At 37.7% G+C, this 20,579-nt stretch overlaps 1 protein-coding gene and 2 pseudogenes across 1 annotated transcript; 1 reads left to right on the top strand and 2 right to left on the bottom strand.

Annotated features, from left to right (window-relative positions):
- The first annotated feature begins 7,205 nt into the window (after positions 1-7,205).
- LOC145487876 (ATP-dependent DNA helicase PIF1-like) lies at positions 7,206-8,341 on the top strand (annotated as a pseudogene).
- Positions 8,342-11,740: 3,399 nt separating this feature from the next.
- Positions 11,741-13,095, bottom strand: LOC145487877 (uncharacterized; annotated as a pseudogene).
- Positions 13,096-13,153: 58 nt separating this feature from the next.
- Positions 13,154-16,728, bottom strand: LOC145487878 (uncharacterized). The gene is made up of 6 exons (XM_081466658.1): positions 16,616-16,728; positions 16,230-16,325; positions 16,052-16,076; positions 14,835-15,049; positions 13,725-13,869; positions 13,154-13,381 (listed from the first exon to the last, which is right to left on the bottom strand). The coding sequence occupies exons 1-6, from the start codon at positions 16,726-16,728 to the stop codon at positions 13,154-13,156; spliced, it is 822 nt and encodes a 273-aa protein (XP_081322784.1).
- Positions 16,729-20,579: the final 3,851 nt, after the last annotated feature.

Raw genomic sequence — 20,579 nt, forward strand, 5'->3', positions numbered from 1 at the left:
CCTTTTGATACAGTTTTTTATCAACATTGTTTTCACGGCATAAAAGTAATTTTCGTTAGCACTTGGAAATTCACAAATACAAAAATGAGAGCAGTTTAGTCTAATAACCTTTGGAGTTCTATGGTAGCTTTGACCGAGATATATTACTGAACAATTCTTGTGTCTCCCTCTTATAAAGAAATCGATTAATGGCGCTTGGTTCTTTTCACAAACGAAATCATCAAATATGACAAGCTTTTGGTTACCATAATTCATTTCTGATACAGGTTTTATTTCATCATTACTAACTTCCAATATATCATAACCAACTTCCTTACTTATTGGTTTAAAAGTTTTCATCAGAAATTCATATTTTGATTATTCGAGACTTTTCGCGTATAGATAACATTTATCGAAATGCAGTAAATTCATTATTATATGAAGCAATGAATTCGTCTTTCCTGAGCCTGATGAGCCACAAATTAGCATCCGAAAGCAACGATCCGGCATAAATTGGTATAATTGCTTATAATTATCAACATCCTCTTTAATATCATAATTTGGTATTTTCATACTGTATAGGTATATAATTGTAACACTACATGATGTAGTGCATGATGTATTAAATATCTTTTTTATATGATATAATGGTACAATGAGTTTACTAAAGTGGAAAAAAAACTTGCTAAAAAGAAATCTGAATTCGGTAATAAAATCAGTTATGCTCAAAATACAATAACACAAAGTGATATTGATAAACAGACAAGCCATGAATCTTTTAAAAAGTTGTTTAAACCAATAACAACCAAATTAGATGATGTTATTACAAGTAATTTGAAAATACCACCAATGGCACGAAAGACAACGAAGAAGGAAGCAGCGAATGGTGGTGTTGATTATGCGCCTGAAGTAGATCCGTATGAAGATATGGATGTTGAGGGTTTAATAGACTTTAGGGATGATGTACCTTCGGAGCAAGAAAAACAAATAGTACCAGAACCACCAACACATGAAGAATCATTGAACAATGCTTTGGAAGGTAAAAAAGAGATTTATGTTGATCCCAATAGTTACCTCCAGAATATGATGAGGACGAGGTACCTGATTATGAGGTAGCTGTAGAAGACATAACCAATAAAATTCTAGATGATATTGATGTTGGAAATTATGATGATGTAGAAATGCGATTGAATCAACCCGAAATGACGCTACAAAAAACCAAGAGTTATCTTGATAAAGTAATCAAAGATGCGGAATTCAGACGCAATCAATTGAAAGGTTGTTAAGCCCATATCACAAAACAATTAAAAAGTGGAGTAATATCTGAAGCTGAAAGGCAAGACAATCGGAAAGGAATACAGAATGCAAATGCTTCTTTAAATCAGTGCATAAAATATTATACAAATAAGCTCAAAACGATGAAAGGATCTGGAATTCGAAAACAGAAACGTATAGACGTTATGTTTTTCAATAATCCTAAGAAACTTGTTCAAAAATTGGAGATCATCATTGGTGAAATAGCAGCTGGTAACACATCAATGAAAATGAGAAATATGGGTGTTGCCATTTTGGACACACTGTTGAAAACATCAACAATTGACAAATCGCAATATGATAAAATGTATAAAAATTATTTCAAAATATAATCTAACTAACTGTATATGGAGCGAGAAATTGTATTATCAAGTTATTTGAATGAAAGTAGTGCAAACAATACACCAGCCCATTTTGTAACCAATTTTACGAGACCGATTATTTTGGACAGTAATCATGAGTACATGGTTGGTTTGAACAGGATAATAAATATGTCATTCACCTGGTTCAACGTCAATCCTGGTTATAATAATCAGGAAATTAAATACAGCTCAGATAATGGTTCTACTTGGAAAGAACTTACATTTCCAGCTGGAGTCTATAATTACACTAATATTAATATGTTCTTGAAAAATGAAACCGTTATAAAAAGTGATGGTAAAGATGATAAATACCCAATAAATTTAGAATTTCAAAATAGCACCTTCAGAGTATTAATAACCTTTAAAACAAATTACCCACTTGACTTGATTGAATCAAATTTTCATGAGCTTACTGGCTTTGATAAAGTGATTCTCAAAGATACTGAAAATTATGGTTTAAGATTACTCAATTTAAGTCAAGACACACATATTTTAAACATTCATTGTGATTTGGTTAATACCAGCTTTGTTGATGGTGTAGATACAGATATAGTTTACAGTTTCAGTGCATGTCTTGAAACCATCATATAGTTTCACTATGGAACCACGGAGAGTTACATTTAATCCCGTAAATAAGAACACCATTTTGAGAATAAGAATATGTATAACTGATGGCAAAAGACGACAGATAAATCTTAATGGCGCAGATACAGCTTTTTAGTTTGTTATTGAAAAGAATTATGTAATGTTATAATTTGAAACCATATGAATTCAAAAGGTTTTACATTCCTAAAATGGGTAAATTTGTGTATAAACACAAAGGAAACGGTTTAATTGTTGACAATATATTCAAAGCGATAAGGAGTATGGCGTCGTCTGTTGCCAAACCAGCAATAAAATCTGGAGTTGAACACGCTGGTGAGCGCTTGGATAAAAAAGCAGCAGAAAAATCTGGTGATCTGATAATGAAGCGACTTAGGGGTGTGAAACAAAACGCAACACTTCCAGAAAGTACTGATATGATATTGAATCGTTTAACATCAGGACACGGCATAAGAAAAATAAACTAAATTTTTATCTAAACTAATATTATAATGGCTTTTAGATCAAGTGAAATGTTACAACGAAATGAACTGGTTAGATACCAGTTAGATGATGCAATCAGAGCACCAGTTGCTAGTCAACACCAAGACAAAAATTGCTACAAATTTACAGTCAGTGACAGATCAGCGTTTTACGATTGGTATAATGCGAATTTTGAAATTCAGTTTCAATTACAAAAACTCGCTGATGGAACAGCTTATGGGGCAGTTCGAGTTACAGTAATCAATGGTTCACATTCTTTTATAAATCTTCTAATGATCAAATCTGCTGGTAAAATCGTCTACGATACAGATAATCTTCACAAGATTGCTTTTGTCAAAAATCTGTTAGAATATTTAGATGACTTCAGCAGATCAGTTGCTAAAAACAGTCTTTGGAATTTGGATACTAACCATCTGATTGCTAATTTAATCAAAACGCAGGATACGAAGCAAGACGAACTTTAAAAACGGGAAATGCCGATGTAAATGTTATTATACCGCTGAACAGATACATTTTCTTTGAAGAATTAGAAGATAAGATGCTTATACCAGTGCAATTACAATTCAATTTAACATTACAGAATAATGATGAGCTCATTCAAAAATTAGCTGCCGTATATGATGGTAGAGTCGTCCTTGATAGTTTTTTTTTTATTATGGGTTAAAAATTGATTCCAAAAGACAGTCTGAATGATAATTTTGTGAGTTCAGTTTTAAAAGAAGCCAAATGGTCTTATCTGAGATCTATGTATCAGATGTCAGCAACAAGTCAAGTTACCTTTTTTTATCAGATTTCTGCATCTATTGATATGGTTGAACACATATTTGTGTATCTCCAAAGAGCTAAAACAAATGTTGTGGCAGAAAATCTATCTTTATTTGATACGTATAAATTGAATGCTGCTGATAATTCCAGTTAGTTAACAACATGTAGATTAGAATATGAAAATGGTATCTTTTATGCAGAAACTGAATATGATACAGAAAGTAAGGTAAGAATTTTGAATGATCTTATGTCTTATGCAACACGTAAAAAATGATTTTAATAGTGGAACACAATTAAATCTTGCAAACTTCACTAGTCTTTATGGTTTGATATATTTTGATTTATCTTTCCAAAAAGAAAAAGTTACAAGGGATCCCAAACAGTTAATTTTCATATACAAAATTAATGCTGCACCAGCAGCTGCATTCAATGTTCACGCAATTGTCTTTTATAAAGAGATGGTTGTGATTCACAAAGTGGGTAATGAATTAGTTATTGTATAAAAAAATTGTATAACATATATAATATATGACACAATTATTTGAAATAATAAAAAAGAATCTTGCTAGTGCTTTGCATAAACGAGAAACTATTGTTCTCAGGCTTTCAAAAGACGCTCTAACTGGAAATGACATTTTATACGTTCCATCAAATATTGTGAAACGATTGGAAAAAAGAAACAGGAAAACGAGAAAGGGTATGGACATCAAACTTGCTAAAACAAACATCAGAAAGCAAGTTGGTGGATCTCTTTTGACAAGCATATTAAGTTTAGGACGTACTTTTGCACCCACAATAGCAAAAACGATTGGATTATCTGCATTATCACGTTTGGCTTCAGAAGGAGCTTCTCAACTTGTAAAAAAAGATAACGGGAAGAGGTCAAACAGGTGGCAGTTTTGTGATTTCTCGACACAAAGTTGGTGCATTACAAATATATGATGAACACTTGACAGAAAAATAAAAAAATGACACGAGGAAGGCTTTGATGTCAAGAGAGGAGATTATTATAAGACCAAGCAAAAAGCAAAGGGGTGGATTTCTAGGTGGTTTGCTTCCTTCTATTGGTATTCCACTAGCTATTGATATGATTTGTGAACCATTATTGAAAGCTATTACAGGAAAAGGAGCACCAAAATTGGGATTACAAAAATCAAAAGATGGTTCAGCTTCTCAAACAGGACAGCCGCCTCTTTTTATTGGTACTTGGGAAAGGACCATTGGACTAGGAAAAAAAAAAAAGCTTAGGAAAGGGACTGCTATTAGGAAAAAACAGCCCATTCAACTCAATTCCAATTCTCGGACAAATATTATAAAACCAAAATTTCACAGAAATAATCCAGTGAGCAACCATGATTGAATAGAATGGTGTAAATACCTCAAAATACCCCTAAATGATGCTTTGTCGAGAGATCAAACAGTACCTCATAATCATACGCAAGCATTATTTATTGACAATCTTGAACCTTCATATATGACTGGATCTCACTGGGTTAAAACATATGTTAAGGATAACGTTATAAACTATTTTGATTCATTTGGAATGCCGCCGGTTCAAGAAATAGTGGATTACGCCAAAAGAAAAAAAAAATGACTTTATTACATCAAAATGACCAAATGCAAAATCTTTATACAGCTACTTGTGGCTATTTCTGTTTGTACTTTTTGAATGAGATGAACAAAGGAAAATCATATTTGGACGTGTTAAAAGTGTTTGACATACACGATACAATGAAGAATGAACAGTTTATTGAGAGATATTTTAAAAATATTATGTAATATATATTATATAGCAAGTCTTCTTGTGTGAAACAGAAAAAGGTTACTTAATGTGTTCAAGGTAGTGAAAAATATGTCACAGCTAAAAATGGAAGGCTAATGCTTAAATGTAAATGTGCTGAATGTGGAATAACAAAAACTAAATTTGTGACGTCAAAAAACTAATTGAGCCCTCACAAGTGGGAGGCAATATATTTCAACCTATGGATTTGAGTTACGAACTTGCAAAACTGACGGAGATACCAAAAGAAAAGGGTATTTAAGTAGTGTTGGAGATAGAGCTGCTGAATTATTTATTAGTAAGGGAATACCTTATTTGGCTAAGAAAGGTGTGGAAGCTAGAAGATATTATGCTTCTGAATTCACGAGAGATCCGAAATTGCAAAAGAAAGCAATAAATTATGGAATAAAGAAAGCGACTCCTATTATTCAAAAAGTCGGATCTGAAGCAATCAATCAATTGACAACCAAAAATAGGCCTAACTATAAATACAAAACTGACAGAATAAATCTGGAAAGTGATATGTATAAAGGTGGATGTCAAAGATCTCAAGAATATAAACATCAAAGACCCAAAAGAATCAAGATAAATTCCCTGTGGCATATACAACTTTCATGTTAAATTACATCATCAAAACAAAATATCCAAAAGGTATTACTGAGAAGCAACGGAACGATTTGATTAATCACTAGCTACGTCTTGTGAAAAGAGGGATTCTGAATGGTGATTGGATCTCGAATAATGGTGCAGCTGTTCATTTTCTTGGAAAAAAGTGGAAAAATGGGAAAACGACAAAAAAAGGTGGTCGACTCAACATCCACAAAGCCATTGGTTAACTACCAAAACCTAAAGCCGGTTCTACTCCTGGAAAATACAAATATATGAGCCCATATAATCTACTTGATAAGCAATTAGAATATGATAAAAACACTGGTGAGGTTACCAAATGGCATGTACAACCATTCTTGATTGACAAAAAACAGAGATTAGGATTTGGTGTTCCAAAAAACGGAAAAAGCCGTCGTCGAGTAACCACAGCCGGCCCAGACGTTGAATACGATTAATACGTAACATTATGCTGTTGACGATTTCGCTACCATTTTAGCCGTTTATGAGACAATGTATGAGAATGCTTCAAAAATTACTGTAAATGCTACGTGTAGAAAATAATTGGAATAAAATGGCTTACCTTACTTTTTGCATTGCGTTATTTTGATGTCTCTGGGTTCTCGGAGGTGGTTTAGAGCCATTTAGGCGAGTTTTACTTTCTGGCGGTTTGCTTCTCCTAAAGAGAAACGAAAGGCGGGCGACCCACTGGCCCGACGGCCCGCACCCAAAGCTCCGCAAATTCCACAAAAATGGTCTAATCTCGTCAAAATTGCCTCATGGTAGCCGTCGATAACTCTTCTTCCCATTCGCTTTCTCGCAAGGTTCCAAAGTTTATCTTAACCGCCCCAGAATCGCTGGTTTCCAGCTCTTGCTTTCCATTTTTGCTCCATCTCCATCCGTAACCGATTGTTTTAGCCATAGGATTTGAATTTCTAGCTTAGCGACCGCGCCATCGTGACAAAGTCGCCTCTAACCGTGGAGAGGCATGATCATGCAAATTGCACCGTGCCGCGGTCCCTGGGGATATTTAACCGGAAACGGCGCGAAATTAATCTGACTCACTGAGAGCGCGTTGATATCAGCGCAGCTAGCAGCTGACAGTTCTTTCAAGATCTATAAGACTAAATGTCTACAGTTGTTAAAAATTTGTAAACGTTGTTTTCCCTCTTGGGAGTTAGCTTTTTTGAAAGCAATCAGTTCAAGTTTGTCCTCGTTCCTGGGATTTCTACTGATCGAAGTGAAAGGTGCCAAGTCGTCGCTTGTCAGAGCGTGTGCATTGATGCTTGTATGTTTCATCATGCCTTGAAATCATGGGCAAACCCCTCACTGAAGAACAAGCTGAAATTCTTCGTTTTGCTAGCAGTGGACATAACCTCCTGATTACTGGCCAAGCTGGAGCAGGAAAATCTACTGTTATCAACTCTATCAGACAAGACTGTAGACAACGTGGTCTGAAGGTCGCTGTTGTTGGCTCTAGTGGAATTGCTTGTAAAGTTTACGAAAATGGTGTGGCAGCCACCGTTCATTCGTATTATGGTCTTGGTGCCGCAGACATGCCATCCAAACTATTAATTCATCGTGCTGTCGGGGATAGGAGGCTCTGTGAGAAACTGAGTAAAGTCGATGTTTTGATTTGAGACGAAGCTAGTATGTCGAGTGCGCGAATGATCGAACTTGTAAACGCTCTTCATCATCATCTGTCGAGTGAAGAATCGATCTGGCCTTGAGAATTTTCTATTTGTTGAAAAACAGGTAATTATTGTAGGAGAATTTCTACAACTTCGTACCGTTCCGAGCTCTCTTGACTCTGGCGAATTCATGTTTAAGTCAAGAGTCTGTGAACACGCTATAACTCATCGATTTGAATTAACAAAAGTCTTGCGACAATCCGAAGCTGACAAGATGTTTGTGTCCGCCTTGAAAGATGTCAGGCTTGGAAAGTGTTCTGAAGAAACTTCCAACTGCATGGCGCAACTGTCAAGAGCATTAGAGCCTCGCCCAAATGAAGATGCCTCCCTAATTTTTCTTTTAAAGAAATGGAGCATTGCTCTTCAATCGCTTAGCGCTTAATAATCTCGTCGGCGAAATCTTTCGATTCCACGTTACATTTGAAGGCCGCAATGGCGACAAAATCAAATGGCCAGGAGAGAAGGTGTTGTTTTTAAAGAAAGACTGTAAGGTCATGTTGATATGGAAAAAGTCCGAAATTTTGAAAAATGGAAGCATGGGTATTTTCAAATGCGTGACAGATAGTGATACACCTCGGGTTCAGTTCGAAGATGTTGGTTCGGTCAGCATAAAACGAGAAACCTGGATTCAAAGAAATCGTGAAGGAGAAAAGATTGGAAGCGTACCACAGTTTCCTATTGTATTGGCTTATGCCGCGACCTGCCATAAATCGCTAGGATTAGAGCTGCCAGTCGTGGTCTTACACTCCTCAAAATAATTTGTTCCCAGGTTGGTATATACGTAGCTGTTTCACGTGTGAAGTCAGCAGATACTTTGCAAGTGATTAGTTTGAACGCCCGTCAGATTCTACCAGCTGACCCCGAGGTTGTCCAGCAGGTGGCCATGCAACTGGAGTGAATGACCCTTCCCTTCACTACTGTAGGAGAAAGGAAGTCCACAATGATGCCTTTTTTGAGCCCCAGGATAGATTCCAATCAGCAGGAGATGAAACCGAGGAGAGCATATATCACTTCCCAATTGAGATGTCTGACGGTATGGTACACGCATATTTTGAGAGAGAGGACACCGATGTTGTCATAACTGTCGCTCAACTTTATGAGAAAATGAAACGCCACGAATCGGAGTTATCAAGACCGCCCGTCGATGGTCTGGACACAAGGGCTATACTGTCCCAGCTGAAGGTTGATTCACCTTGCAGCGATATCAGTCACTCGGAAAATGAAGCTGTGGACAAGCTGTTGGAAACAGATCACTCAGAGAACGTTAAGGCGTTTGTCAACATCATGTGGTTTCAATAGTTCGTACCTCTTGAACAACACATCATCGAAAACCCTGATGAAATTGATGTGAGTGTTAGCAGAGGCGACTTTACAAAGGCTACAGCCAAGTTACACAGGCTGTTGACGTCAGACGAGTTTTCGTATTATACTATATGCCTATTCAGTGTTTCCTGTTGTACACCCGCGCAACGGTCTATCGACGTGCGACTTGCAAAGGCTATTTATTTAAGATTTCTACAGCACCTCCATAACGTTACTGCTAAAGATCTACAACAAAAAGCTGTAGTGTTCAATTTCGAGGACATGTCGGCAGCTGGGCGGGCAAAAGTTCGTCACTTCGGGGGTTGGGCTGTCAGAAAAGTTTTGGAGTAATCGCGACGATACGTCAGAACGAACATTGATTCTGAGAACACTGAAACGATGACATGTGTTAAAAGGCATCACGAAATCTGTGAACTGATCGAAGAATCGCTCGTTGGGTCATTGGCGTTATTAAAACCGGCCAGCCTACACAAAGACACCCTTCAGGTGACCGAGGCCGGGCAATACAGGGAACGAGGCCTGATCCACATCGAAGATGTTGTCTACACTTTCCTTATGGCCCTTGAAAGTGAGCGATTACAGCTGCTTAACGACGAAGCAATGCGTAAGGAGAAAGCCACCATGGCAGAAGTGGCCTATCAACAGCTCATGGAGAATATAGAATTAAAACTGAAATGGCGAGCATGCTTCCGTAGAGAGGATCTGACAAAGAAAAAGGTAAAAACATTGTTTGTTTGATTATTTCAGTATATTTCTATTTAAGTTATCTGCAACCATAGGTAACTCAAGTACAAGATCTGCATATTAATGATAGTTTGAAAATGTAAGCGTTTGCATGGAATTCACAACTAAGACTTTTTGCTAATAAATGTGGAAATCCCGAAGTAAGTTTTACGATACTGTATCTGGTGTTCCTTTCTTATGCTATGTTGTGTTTCTATGTGATTGGAGAGATTTTTGATTACTATATCCTATCATGTAGTATACCGAACTAAGTTAGAAAAGATGGAGAGTCGACACATTCTGCTTTGTAGTTTTCATTGACAGTTTTCAAACAGCATTTCTGTGTTATGAAATTGTGCATACCTTGTTTCTTTACAGAATTAGCAGCTCCAGAAAAATCAAATAGCATTTTGAAATTGCCGTCATGAATTAGTGGAACACGCGAAAGAGCACATAAGCGCTGTAACCATTGGGCGACTTGGGCATGGCGCGAGGTTGGGCGCGAATATCTATGCTGTAACCCGGAAATGATCAGAAAAGTGCGCCCGCGATTACTTTTTAACTGCGGAATTTCGTGAACACAAAGATTGGTAATTGCGATCAATACAAATGCCGTAAATACCTTTGGCATTTTATAGTCGAAAAGGCTCCAGGACGGACTTTTACGTTACATGTTGTGTTCGTTGGTCTGCACTTAATGGCTTGTGACGATCGATGTTTTTCGTTTGGCGTGAAAAACCTAATTCTGGTGACGGATTTGAACTAACTAAAGATAAGTTCTGAACTTATTCATGGAGAAACTTACTGCTTAAAAAGCTTCGTGTTTTAGATCATTTAACGGGCTGTGTTAACAAAATCACTGGTATGTACGTATCAGTAAGAATGTATCATACAGTGGTCTGAATTGAAGTCTTAGAGCTAACATTTTATGAGGACTGTCAGATAAAATTACCTTAGTGTTGTTGCTTCTTGCTCGGACCACTTATAATTAACGAGGTTATCTAGCAAATGCTATCAAAAAAATGTAAAATCGGGCTGTCAACAAGGGCCTATGAACTGATGGGTTTTTTTTTTTACCATTTGTTTTAGAACGTGATTGAGCTGATTTTTGCCTCTGTGATTAAGCGGTATGTACATATGGGAACAGCCCAGTACCTCAGAGACTTCCGTAGGAGTTATAACCTGAAGAAGACCGCTGAATTGAGGAAACGAGTATTAGAGACAGGAAAAGAACGAGGAGAAAACAGACAGTGTATCATACAAGGTAGGTAGAGTCAGTTGCTGCTCTTTTCTGAGGGTGGAATATTTAATGGTTGATTTATCACACAGTCATTGTTCCTTTTAGAGGAAAATCTATCATTATTGTTGTTAGTACTTTTACTCTTTTCAACTAAGTTATTATTAGTTTAATACATATATATGTGAAATAATTGTTATATTTTTGTCCAGTTCCATCAAGGAGATCATCACAGACAGAACTCAGGCAAAAGCATTCTCACATGAGCGACTTTCACGTTTCATTGAAAAGTACAGTGATGCAATTGTCTTAAGCAGAGTTTATTTGAAAGATCAACTCCTGCGTCTTTGTGAAGTGTACGAGGTCCATTTCCGGAGGGCAGATATAAAGAAAACCTTGGCCACAAGTTTGATGGAAGCTATAAGAAGTAAAACCTCAATTCCATCCACTGCTCCCATAGATGACAGGCAATTTCAAGTGGTTAACACTGTAGCAGATAAAAGCCATGGTGCTGTTAGGATTACACTTAGATTGACAGGTACATGCTTGTACATTGTTTCATGCAAGTTCCCTTTATGTAAATTATATTTGCCAATACACTGCCACAATTCACATGAGGTGAAAAATTCTGACTTACTGTCATCCTGGCAATTGCTTTTTTTTTTTTTTTTTTTTTTTTTTTTTTTTATCTCGCCAGTCAGTTAACCTAGAATGCAATGTGCAGTTGAGAAGCTTAATATCTTTCTAATCATGAATTTTAAAAATATTAAAAATTAACACTGTTGTACTCAAATTACACGAAATTGCCTGATTGGCCTTGTATGTAAGAAGATATACATTGTTTTTAGAAAATCTGGTGGAAAGCAATGCTTGACTAAAGCATACCTTTACCAGAACAAACTGCATTAGAAGGTAGTGAACAAGATGAGAAAGAGCTATCACTCGGATTGCCTGCATTAGTTTTTCGACTTATTGTTGTTTGTCCAAACCTGATAGCATTCTGGGTCAATTGCTGTTTTACATAAGTTGGGTTATCATTCTGCTCATTGCATGAGCGCACCTGACAGAAATGATTTTCTACGCAGTCTTGATTGACCAAGACTGGCTTGATTACAGATGAGGGAAACTGAGTGAGCTTTGTGGCGACCATAGCTCTAAATCCCAAACACATGCATTGAAGGTCAAATCAAGGCTTTACAGAGACAAAGTTACTATTTTTCTGGGAGGTTTCCTCTCTCCATTCAATCAGGAATCGATAGAATTCATCTAGATGTTGTAGACGTTGATCTTTTGTACAAGTGATAGGTAGTTTGTGATAAGTTAATAAAGATGGTGAATTTTAAGCTCGGTAATGAAATGTGAAGGTGAATTAATCAACATGACACGAGCGTGGGACAAAGAAAAATTCTGAGTCCCCGACAGGAATCGAACCCATGACCTCCCGAACACCGGGCGGGCGCTCTATCCACTGAGCTACGAGAACTCATGGAGAGCAAGGTCATCTAACTGAGTTCACATATGATAGGTGTCCTGCATACCGCTAGGATCAACGCTATCGAATTCATCGTGAGTGGTGATGCTCGTGTCATGTTGATTAATTCACCTTCACATTTCATTACCGAGCTTAAAATTCACCATCTTTATTAACTTATCACTATTCACGATGAATTCGATAGCGTTGATCCTAGCAGTATGCAGGACACCTATCATATATGAACTCAGTTAGATGACCTTGCTCTCCATGAGTTCTCGTAGCTCAGTGGATAGAGCGCCCGCCCGGTGTTCGGGAGGTCATGGGTTCGATTCCTGTCGGGGACTCAGAATTTTTCTTTGTCCCACGCTCGTGCCATATTGATTAATTCACCTTCACATGATAGGTAGTTTGTCATTGAACAATTGAATTAGCCTTGAGGTATGGCATAACAGGGCGATTATTCTATCCAGTTGGCAGCCATCCTTGCTGTTGGCTGTCAGATCATCCTGCTATTTCTGTGGGTAAAACAAACTATATGTTTGACACATGGCACATGTGTGAAAAGGTCTACTGGTTATTTCCTGAGAAATTTAAGTCTATATTTAATTTAGTAGTTAAGTAGTTAAAAGATGAGTGTCTTCGAGCACTCTTTGTAGAAAAATGGTAAGGCTGCAGTACAAAAAAAAACAAAAACATTTACCTTCTAATGCAGTTTGTTCTGGTAAAGGTATGCTTTAGTCAAAAACATTTTTCATTGCAGGTATGCAATATCTAACAGTTATGCTAAGGAAATTTCCCCTCTTATGCCTGCCTTTAAAGAACAACCTCTTCCAAGTGGTTTCGCATTTTCGAAGCAGGGTTCAACTCAAAATGTTGTGTTGTCAGCTTCTCATGGACAGGGAGGCTGAAGCTGCTTTGGTCCCAGTTATATGCGTCTCTAAATTTCTTCCATGTCACTGTTTTTCCTTTAATTTTCAGACACCTGGGCTTGGCACTCTTATAACTTTTCTCGATATTGTTTCTTATTTTTTTTAAGTTGTGCTGATAATAAGAGAAAAACAATAAGATGCATAAGTTTCTATTGTTTAATCTTAGCAAGGAGTCCTAAAGCATGACCAGTTTAATTAAATCGCATCCTTACATGAATGCAGACTTTCCCGTCAGAAGCCAGAGATGGCATCTTTTTGTTTCTGATTAAAAAAAATTGAATTGATTTAAAGTGGCAGACTTTTGCATTCTTGCTGTAAGATTACTTTGTCTTTGCTGCAGCGACCGAAGTGAATGCTCCCTGTATTTTTTTCACCATAAACGTAATTAAAACTAGAGAACTCAAAAGGAAGACAACGTGTCTGAGCAATTCATGAAGGTATTTACCTCAGTGTACCTTTGGGTCCATAATGAATACCATTGGTGTTCCAGTGTAAACATTAGTTGTCACAAACTGGTCTGCCACTGGGTCTCGTTCACTAAAATGTATTTTAATGAGCTGTCTATTGCAGTCTGCTCCATCCATGATGCACCAGTAAATGCTTTTAAGAAAAACAAACTAACAAAATGAGTTAAGATCGTATGTTTTATTTGGTTTGCTATCTCGTCAAATATTATTTAATTTTGGTGTTTACCTTTCTGAGTTCATAAAGAGTGCTTAGGTACTGCAGTAACATAGTTGTACTTCAAGCTTATGTAGTAGTTTGCATTAGGTAAAGGTAAAGTCTGCATGCAAGCCAAGTGGCCCATCAGGCCGGAGCTTATCCCGGTTCCTGTAGCATGAAGCGACTAGGAGTATTTCTACTCCCCCCTGGATGGGATGCTAGTCCATCGCAGGGTTACCCCCAGCATTAAGTTCGCCGGTACCCATTTATACACCTGGGTGGAGAGAGGCACTGTGAGAGTAAAGCGTCTTGCCCAAGAACACAACACCATATCCCCGGCCAGGGCTCGAACCCGGACCGCTCGATCCGGAGACGAGCGCACTAACCATGAGGCCACCGCGCCTCCCACAGTTTGCATTAAGGGGAAACTATAACTGATAGGAAGAAAAGTGTGTAAAGGGATTCAAAGGTTTGTGTTGTTTGTTACTACAGGGGAATCAGAGAGAGAATCAAGACCAACTTAAAATCAGCTGGCAGAATCAACAGGTATGCAATATGTGAAATAAGGCACAATACATTACCTAATAATCCTCACGGGAAGATATGAACTCAACTAATTGACCTCGCTCCCAATGTGTGGCTTCATAGCCCAGTTGGTAGAGCATCGCACCGGTATCGCGGAGGTCACGGGTTCGAATCCCGTTGAAGCCCTGATTTTTTTCAGGCTTCTTCTTTCCAATTGCTTAAATTGGAAAATTAACTGCGATGATCATTCTTCACTTTAATACACATGTGCACCATAAAATTGCGAATAATGAACATTTGTCTTCCTGTTTTGCCTTTGTTATAGAAGTAAGAATCTAGTTTGAGCCTAAGAACTGTGGAGGAAGGAAAAGGCTTACACAAATCCAAATTCCAGTATTTTTCGGACTCCATCGCAGAGGATAAAATACAGGTCACTAGGTGAACAATCCCCAGATTGGAACTGCGCTATGGGGAAGCAAAAGCCCCCGTCACTAAGGAAGATGAACTGCAGTACATGTGTGGCCAGCTGAGGTTCAGATTTCCCTGCCAATGAACCGTAGGATGTATCATGTGAGACATTCTTCTTGTGTGGCTACTTATGTATATTTTTTTGGATTGATTTTTATGTACTCTTTTCGAATTTGATTTCTGTTAGAGAAAATTAACGTTAATCAAACAAACAACTTTTAGGTTTTGAAATATTTAGTACCTTTGAATTAACGGTTTGGATGACTAAGTTTAGCAGTGCCTGTTAATTTTATGAAAAAAGTGCAGATAAGTAAATTGTACCGCAACAGACCTTCTCTAGGAATTTCGTAAAAGACACTATTTTGGTTGATTTAACCCCTGGGCCCCTAAAGTTAAAGGACCCGTAGACATATTTTAAGATCTGAATCTAAGGAATAGTTGTCCAAGTTTTAGCTCAAAAACCAGGCCATTCTGTTTTATTCACTGATATTTTTATTGTGCAATTATCAAAACAATCGATATCTCGATATTTAACGTAATCATGACAAAGAAAGCACAATTTCTTGGAACCAATATCTACCGGGACTTTCGAGAAGGGGACCCGAGGTCTGACCAATTAGACCGTTTCGGATTGCACCCTAGGCAAATGCGTGGTAAGTGATTTTCTTACATACGTTTCCGTTCACGTCTTAAAACATGTATCATGAGTAGATGTTCCGAGCTCAAAACGTACCTGCAAGACTTGTCAGCTCGTCATGGCTCTCACCCAAGTCAACGAAGCCAACAAGGCGATGTTTGCCATGTTTTATGACCATTTCAAGGTTTCCTTGTAAGAAGTTCAGTAGTATCAGTATCGTAATTATGAACTGCAAAATTCTTAATACGAAACAGTAAACTTGTAGTCTTATATATAAATATACTTTTAAACAACATTAAAATTGTTGAATGACAATTTATGGGTTATCCAAGTGCTTTTGGATCGGTATGATGTTGAGCAAGTTTTTGTCAGCACTAGTTACGAACCTGAATTTTCATTTCGTCAATAACGAATTCTCCCCAGTTTCAGTGCCTTATCTCTTGCAGCTTCCGTGCACCACCTTAACACCTGATCATTCCACCCACGTACCTTGTCAACTTTGTTCTCGTAAAGTCTAGGGAAAATATGGGAAATGGTTTATGGTGTGTTAACTTCATTATAATATATTGCAATCACACGTCATGAATCAGTTTGAAGAGGAGAGGAAATAGCACCAAAACAAGGGCAAAACGAGGTGGTAATCACAGAACAAGGGTCATCTTTTTACCTGATTGTCCGGTTACTTGGGAGAGTGATGAACTTGCGCAGTGGATCAAGGACATGGGGATTTTTACAGTACAGGTCTATACATAACCTCATTATTCTGTGAAATGAACATATAGACGCCATTATCACACTTAAATAATGCATATCTCGGCTCTATTAAAATAATATTTTTTAGATTAAACGACGCGCACCAATTAAACGCCTGGTTATGTAAATAAAATCCTCCGGCGTTTGATTTAGAAAATACATGTACTGTTCTATAAAAGTCTGAAAAACTGATCAGGGTGATTACCTGTGCGCGTATTAACTCTGAGTACTGAACCTCAAAGGTTTCGAAATATCTAAATATTCTTTAATTTGAGTTTGATTAACATGAAGTATACTCACTTTGGATGGCATCTGTACCCATGCTTGCTTTTTGTATTGAGGATTTGAGTCTGCTGCTCCCAGAGACATAACATCTCTTCAGGTACTTTTTCCTTTGGAGCGGTGGTCAGCATTACCGCGAGGGCTCTATGATCTTCATCATCTAGCTGGACAGCCTTAATCGCAAATTTTTCTCGCCAATAAAGTTCTCTTCGTTGCGCATTAAATCTAGCATTTTTTCACTTAGCAACACAACTTTTATTTCTTCTTTTGTGAGATAACTTCTATTGCGGTGTGGATGAATGGTTGAACGTTTCTCTTTCCGTTGCTTTTTAAGAGTGTGGGCCTTCAGGAGATTTTTACATTCCGAACAAAGACCATCACGGAAAGAGAAAATCTTACACCGAGAGGAAAAGCGCATCACTATTGGATTTTCGTGTGCTGAATCATCCTTGAGGTTCCTGAAACACCCCTCTAGATGATCAGGTCCGGTTGCTACCAAACTCTCCCCCTCTGGAAGATGGAACCCACCCCAAAACGTATAATTTTTGATGTGATCGAAAACCGCACCAACCCGTTTAACAAGGGTTAGGGAACCGAGAGCTACATTCGGCAATTCTTTTTCGCAGCCTTGAGTTCTTATGGTGAGATATGTCGAGTCACCCGTCTGTGTAACAACTACTGCCGTTGAAACTCTTCTTTTCTGAAAATCCCACTTCTCTAAGCGGATACAGTTTGGTTTGTCTTGCACCATTTTCCAATCGTCCGGTTCAGTGACATCAGCCAATTCTTCTGCAAGATTGCTGATTGTGATCTTGTTGATTGTGATTTTTCTTGGGAGGCTGAATCCGCTTTATATTCAATTAGACATGCTGTCTATGAGTCCTAGCCTCCCCAGAGCTCTTTCACAATACGACCCAGAGAGGAAAATCCCAGAGCACAGCCAGTGGCCCCTACGTAGTTCTCCTGGCTTTCCTCGGCGTGTGAATAATAGTACTAACTGGAGTTATGGCACCCTCTTCATAAACGTAATAAGCCAACGTTTAGCTCAAAGCGATTTGCGTGTCCAACTAACTCCTACTAAGCAATGTTCAACTGAATTTATCGCCTAGAGCACTGTTAACTACAAAAATACAAGGAGCGAAGAGGGTATAACTGAATTTAGCGCCTAAAAGCACTGTTAACTTCAAAAATACACGGAGCGAAGAGGGTATAACTGAATTTAGCGCCTAAAAGCACTGTTAACTACAAAAATACACGGAGCGAAGAGGGTATAACTGAATTTAGCGCCTAAAAGCGCTGTTAACTGCACAAATACAAGGAGCGAACAATGTTCACCTGAATTTAGCGCCTAAAAGCACTGTTAACTGCAGCGAGAGATGGCAACGAGTAACTGACCAACTGACTAATAGTGCTTACAAGCGCGCGACAGAAAGCCCGGAAATATCGAGTGACTTGATGGACGACAAATATATAATTGTCACCACTACACGCGCTCTCAGTCAGCCGAATTAATTTTGCGTCGTTTCCGGTTAAATATCCCCAGGGACCACAGCACGGTGCAATTTGCATGATCAAAAAATGCCCCGTGCCTCTCGACGGTTAAGAGGTGACTTTGTCATGATGGCGCGGTCGCTAAGCTAGAAATTCAAATCCTATGGCCAAGATAATCGGATGGAGAACCAGCGATTCTCGGGTGGTTAAGATAAACTTTGGAACCTTAGGAAAAGGCTAATGGGAAGAAGAGTTATCGACGGCTGCCATGAAGCAATTTTGACGAGATCAGACCATTTTTTTGGAATTTACGGAGCTTTGAGTGCGGGCCGTCGGGCCAGTGGGTCGTCGGCCTTTGGTTTCTTTTTAGGAGAAGCAAACCGCCAGAAAGTAAAAATCGCCTAAATGGCTCTAAACCACCTCCAGGAACCCAGAGACATCAAAATAACGCAATGCAAACATAAGGTAAGCCATTTTATTCCAATTATTTTCTACACGTAGCATTTAGAGTAATTATCGAAGCATCCTCATACATTGTCTGTTAAACGGCTAAAACTGTAACGCAATCGCCAAAAGCATAATGTCACGTATTAATCGTATTCAGCGTCTGGGCCGCCTGTGGAGTAACTGGCGAGAAAAATTAGCAGATGAATTACAAACCTACAAAACGTAACTTTACTCGACGGCGTGTAATAGCCAATCATATTGATGAAATATGGTGTTCTGATTTAGTTGAAATGCAACAATTCGGTAAATGGAATAAAGGCTACAGATATCTTCTCATGCTTTTAGACGTGTTCAGTAAATATGGTTGGATTATACCGTTGAAGGATGAAAAAGATAAAACTGTGGTAAAAGCTTTTCAAGAAATATTCAAAGAAGGCAGAAAACCACAATATTTATGGACTGATAAGGGTAAAGAATATTATAACAAAAATTTGAAAGACTTATGTCAAAAGCATAATACAACACTGTATTCCACTGAGAATGAAGAAAAATAATCTGTTTGTAGAAGATGGAATAAAACAATAAAAACTAAGATGTGAAAGCAGTTTACTGTTCAAGGTAATACACAGTATTTAAGCATTCTACCCAAAATATTAAAACAGTATAATAACACTAAACACAGTTCAATAAAAATGACACCTACTGAAGCCAGTAAAAAGAAGAATGAAGGAGTTGTATATTTTAATCTGAATGGCAATACAGAACCATCATCAAAACGAAAGTTCAAAGTAGGTGATAAAGTCAGAATAAAAAAGAAGAATGATCATCGCAGTAAATTTTCCAATTCAAGCAATTGGAAAGAAGAAGCCTGAAAAAATCAGGGCTTCAACGGGATTCGAACCCGTGACCTCCGCGATACCGGTGCGATGCTCTACCAACTGAGCTTTGAAGCCACACATTGGGAGCGAGGTCAATTTATTGAGTTCATATCTTCCCGTGAGGAGTGAAATGATGTGAAGTTTATATGAAATAATTCATATATATGAACTGCGGTTGTAGATGAAAGTGAAGAATGATCATCGCAGTAAATTTTCCAATTTAAGCAATTGGAAAGAAGAAGCCTGAAAAAATCAGGGCTTCAGTAAATTAACCTCGCTCCCAATGTGTGGCTTCATAGCTCAGTTGGTAGAGCACCGCACCGGTATCGCGGAGGTCACGGGTTCGAATCCCGTTGAAGCCCTGATTTTTTCAGGCTTCTTCTTTCCAATTGCCTAAATTAGAAAATTTATTGCGATGATCATTCTTCACTTATATCTACAACCGCAGTTCATATATATGAATTATTTCATATAAACTTCACATCAAAGTCAGAATAACTAAGTACAAGAGAAAGGTGTTTGACAAAGGATATACCCCAGATTGGACTGAAGAAGTATTTACAATTGATTAGATCCAATATACGAATCCAATAACTTACAAATTAACAGATCACAATAATGAAGAGATAAAAGGCAGTTTTTATGAACCTGAGCTGTTAAAAGCCAAACAGGATATATTCAGAATTGAAAAAAAATGATCAGGAAAGATCATACGAAAAAACAAGCACTAGTAAAGTGGAAGGGATATACTGATGACTTCAACAGTTGGATACCTTTGAAGGATGTGGTGAAAATAATATAACCTATATACGAATTGTCTACCAGGTGTGCTGTTTTTACAACATCTTTTTTGTTTTGCTATTTATTTAGCCGAAAATATCATTTTTTTTCTGGCTTTGCTTTTTTTTGTGTGTGGAGATATTTACTTTTATTTTTCATAGCTTTTTTCACAACGAGGACAGTTGTACTCTTTGTTGAATCATTTATTCATTGTTTCTCATTTTTCCTCATCTGAAACTCTTTTCCGTTTTACGCTTGCAGATTGCTATGATTAACAGGTAAATCTTTTTGATCAATATATTCTAATTTATGAATACAATTATCCTTTTTTGATAACCCTGATTTTACATTATTGATGTTTTCACAAGCCATTTTCACTATTCCAG

Source organism: Orbicella franksi, chromosome 5 (assembly GCF_964199315.1).
Source record: "Orbicella franksi chromosome 5, jaOrbFran1.1, whole genome shotgun sequence".
NCBI lineage: Eukaryota > Metazoa > Cnidaria > Anthozoa > Scleractinia > Merulinidae > Orbicella > Orbicella franksi.

Excerpts from the sequence above, each read along its gene's own strand:
- LOC145487878 (XM_081466658.1), bottom strand. The coding sequence starts at position 16,728 with ATGCTGACCACCGCTCCAAAGGAAAAAGTACCTGAAGAGATGTTATGT. Across the intron at positions 16,077-16,229 it reads CCAAGTAACCGGACAATCAG|ACTTTACGAGAACAAAGTTG; the intron begins GTAAAAAGATGA and ends TATTTTCCCTAG. Across the intron at positions 13,382-13,724 it reads TATTCATTATGGACCCAAAG|CACAACTTAAAAAAAATAAG; the intron begins GTACACTGAGGT and ends TCTTATTATCAG.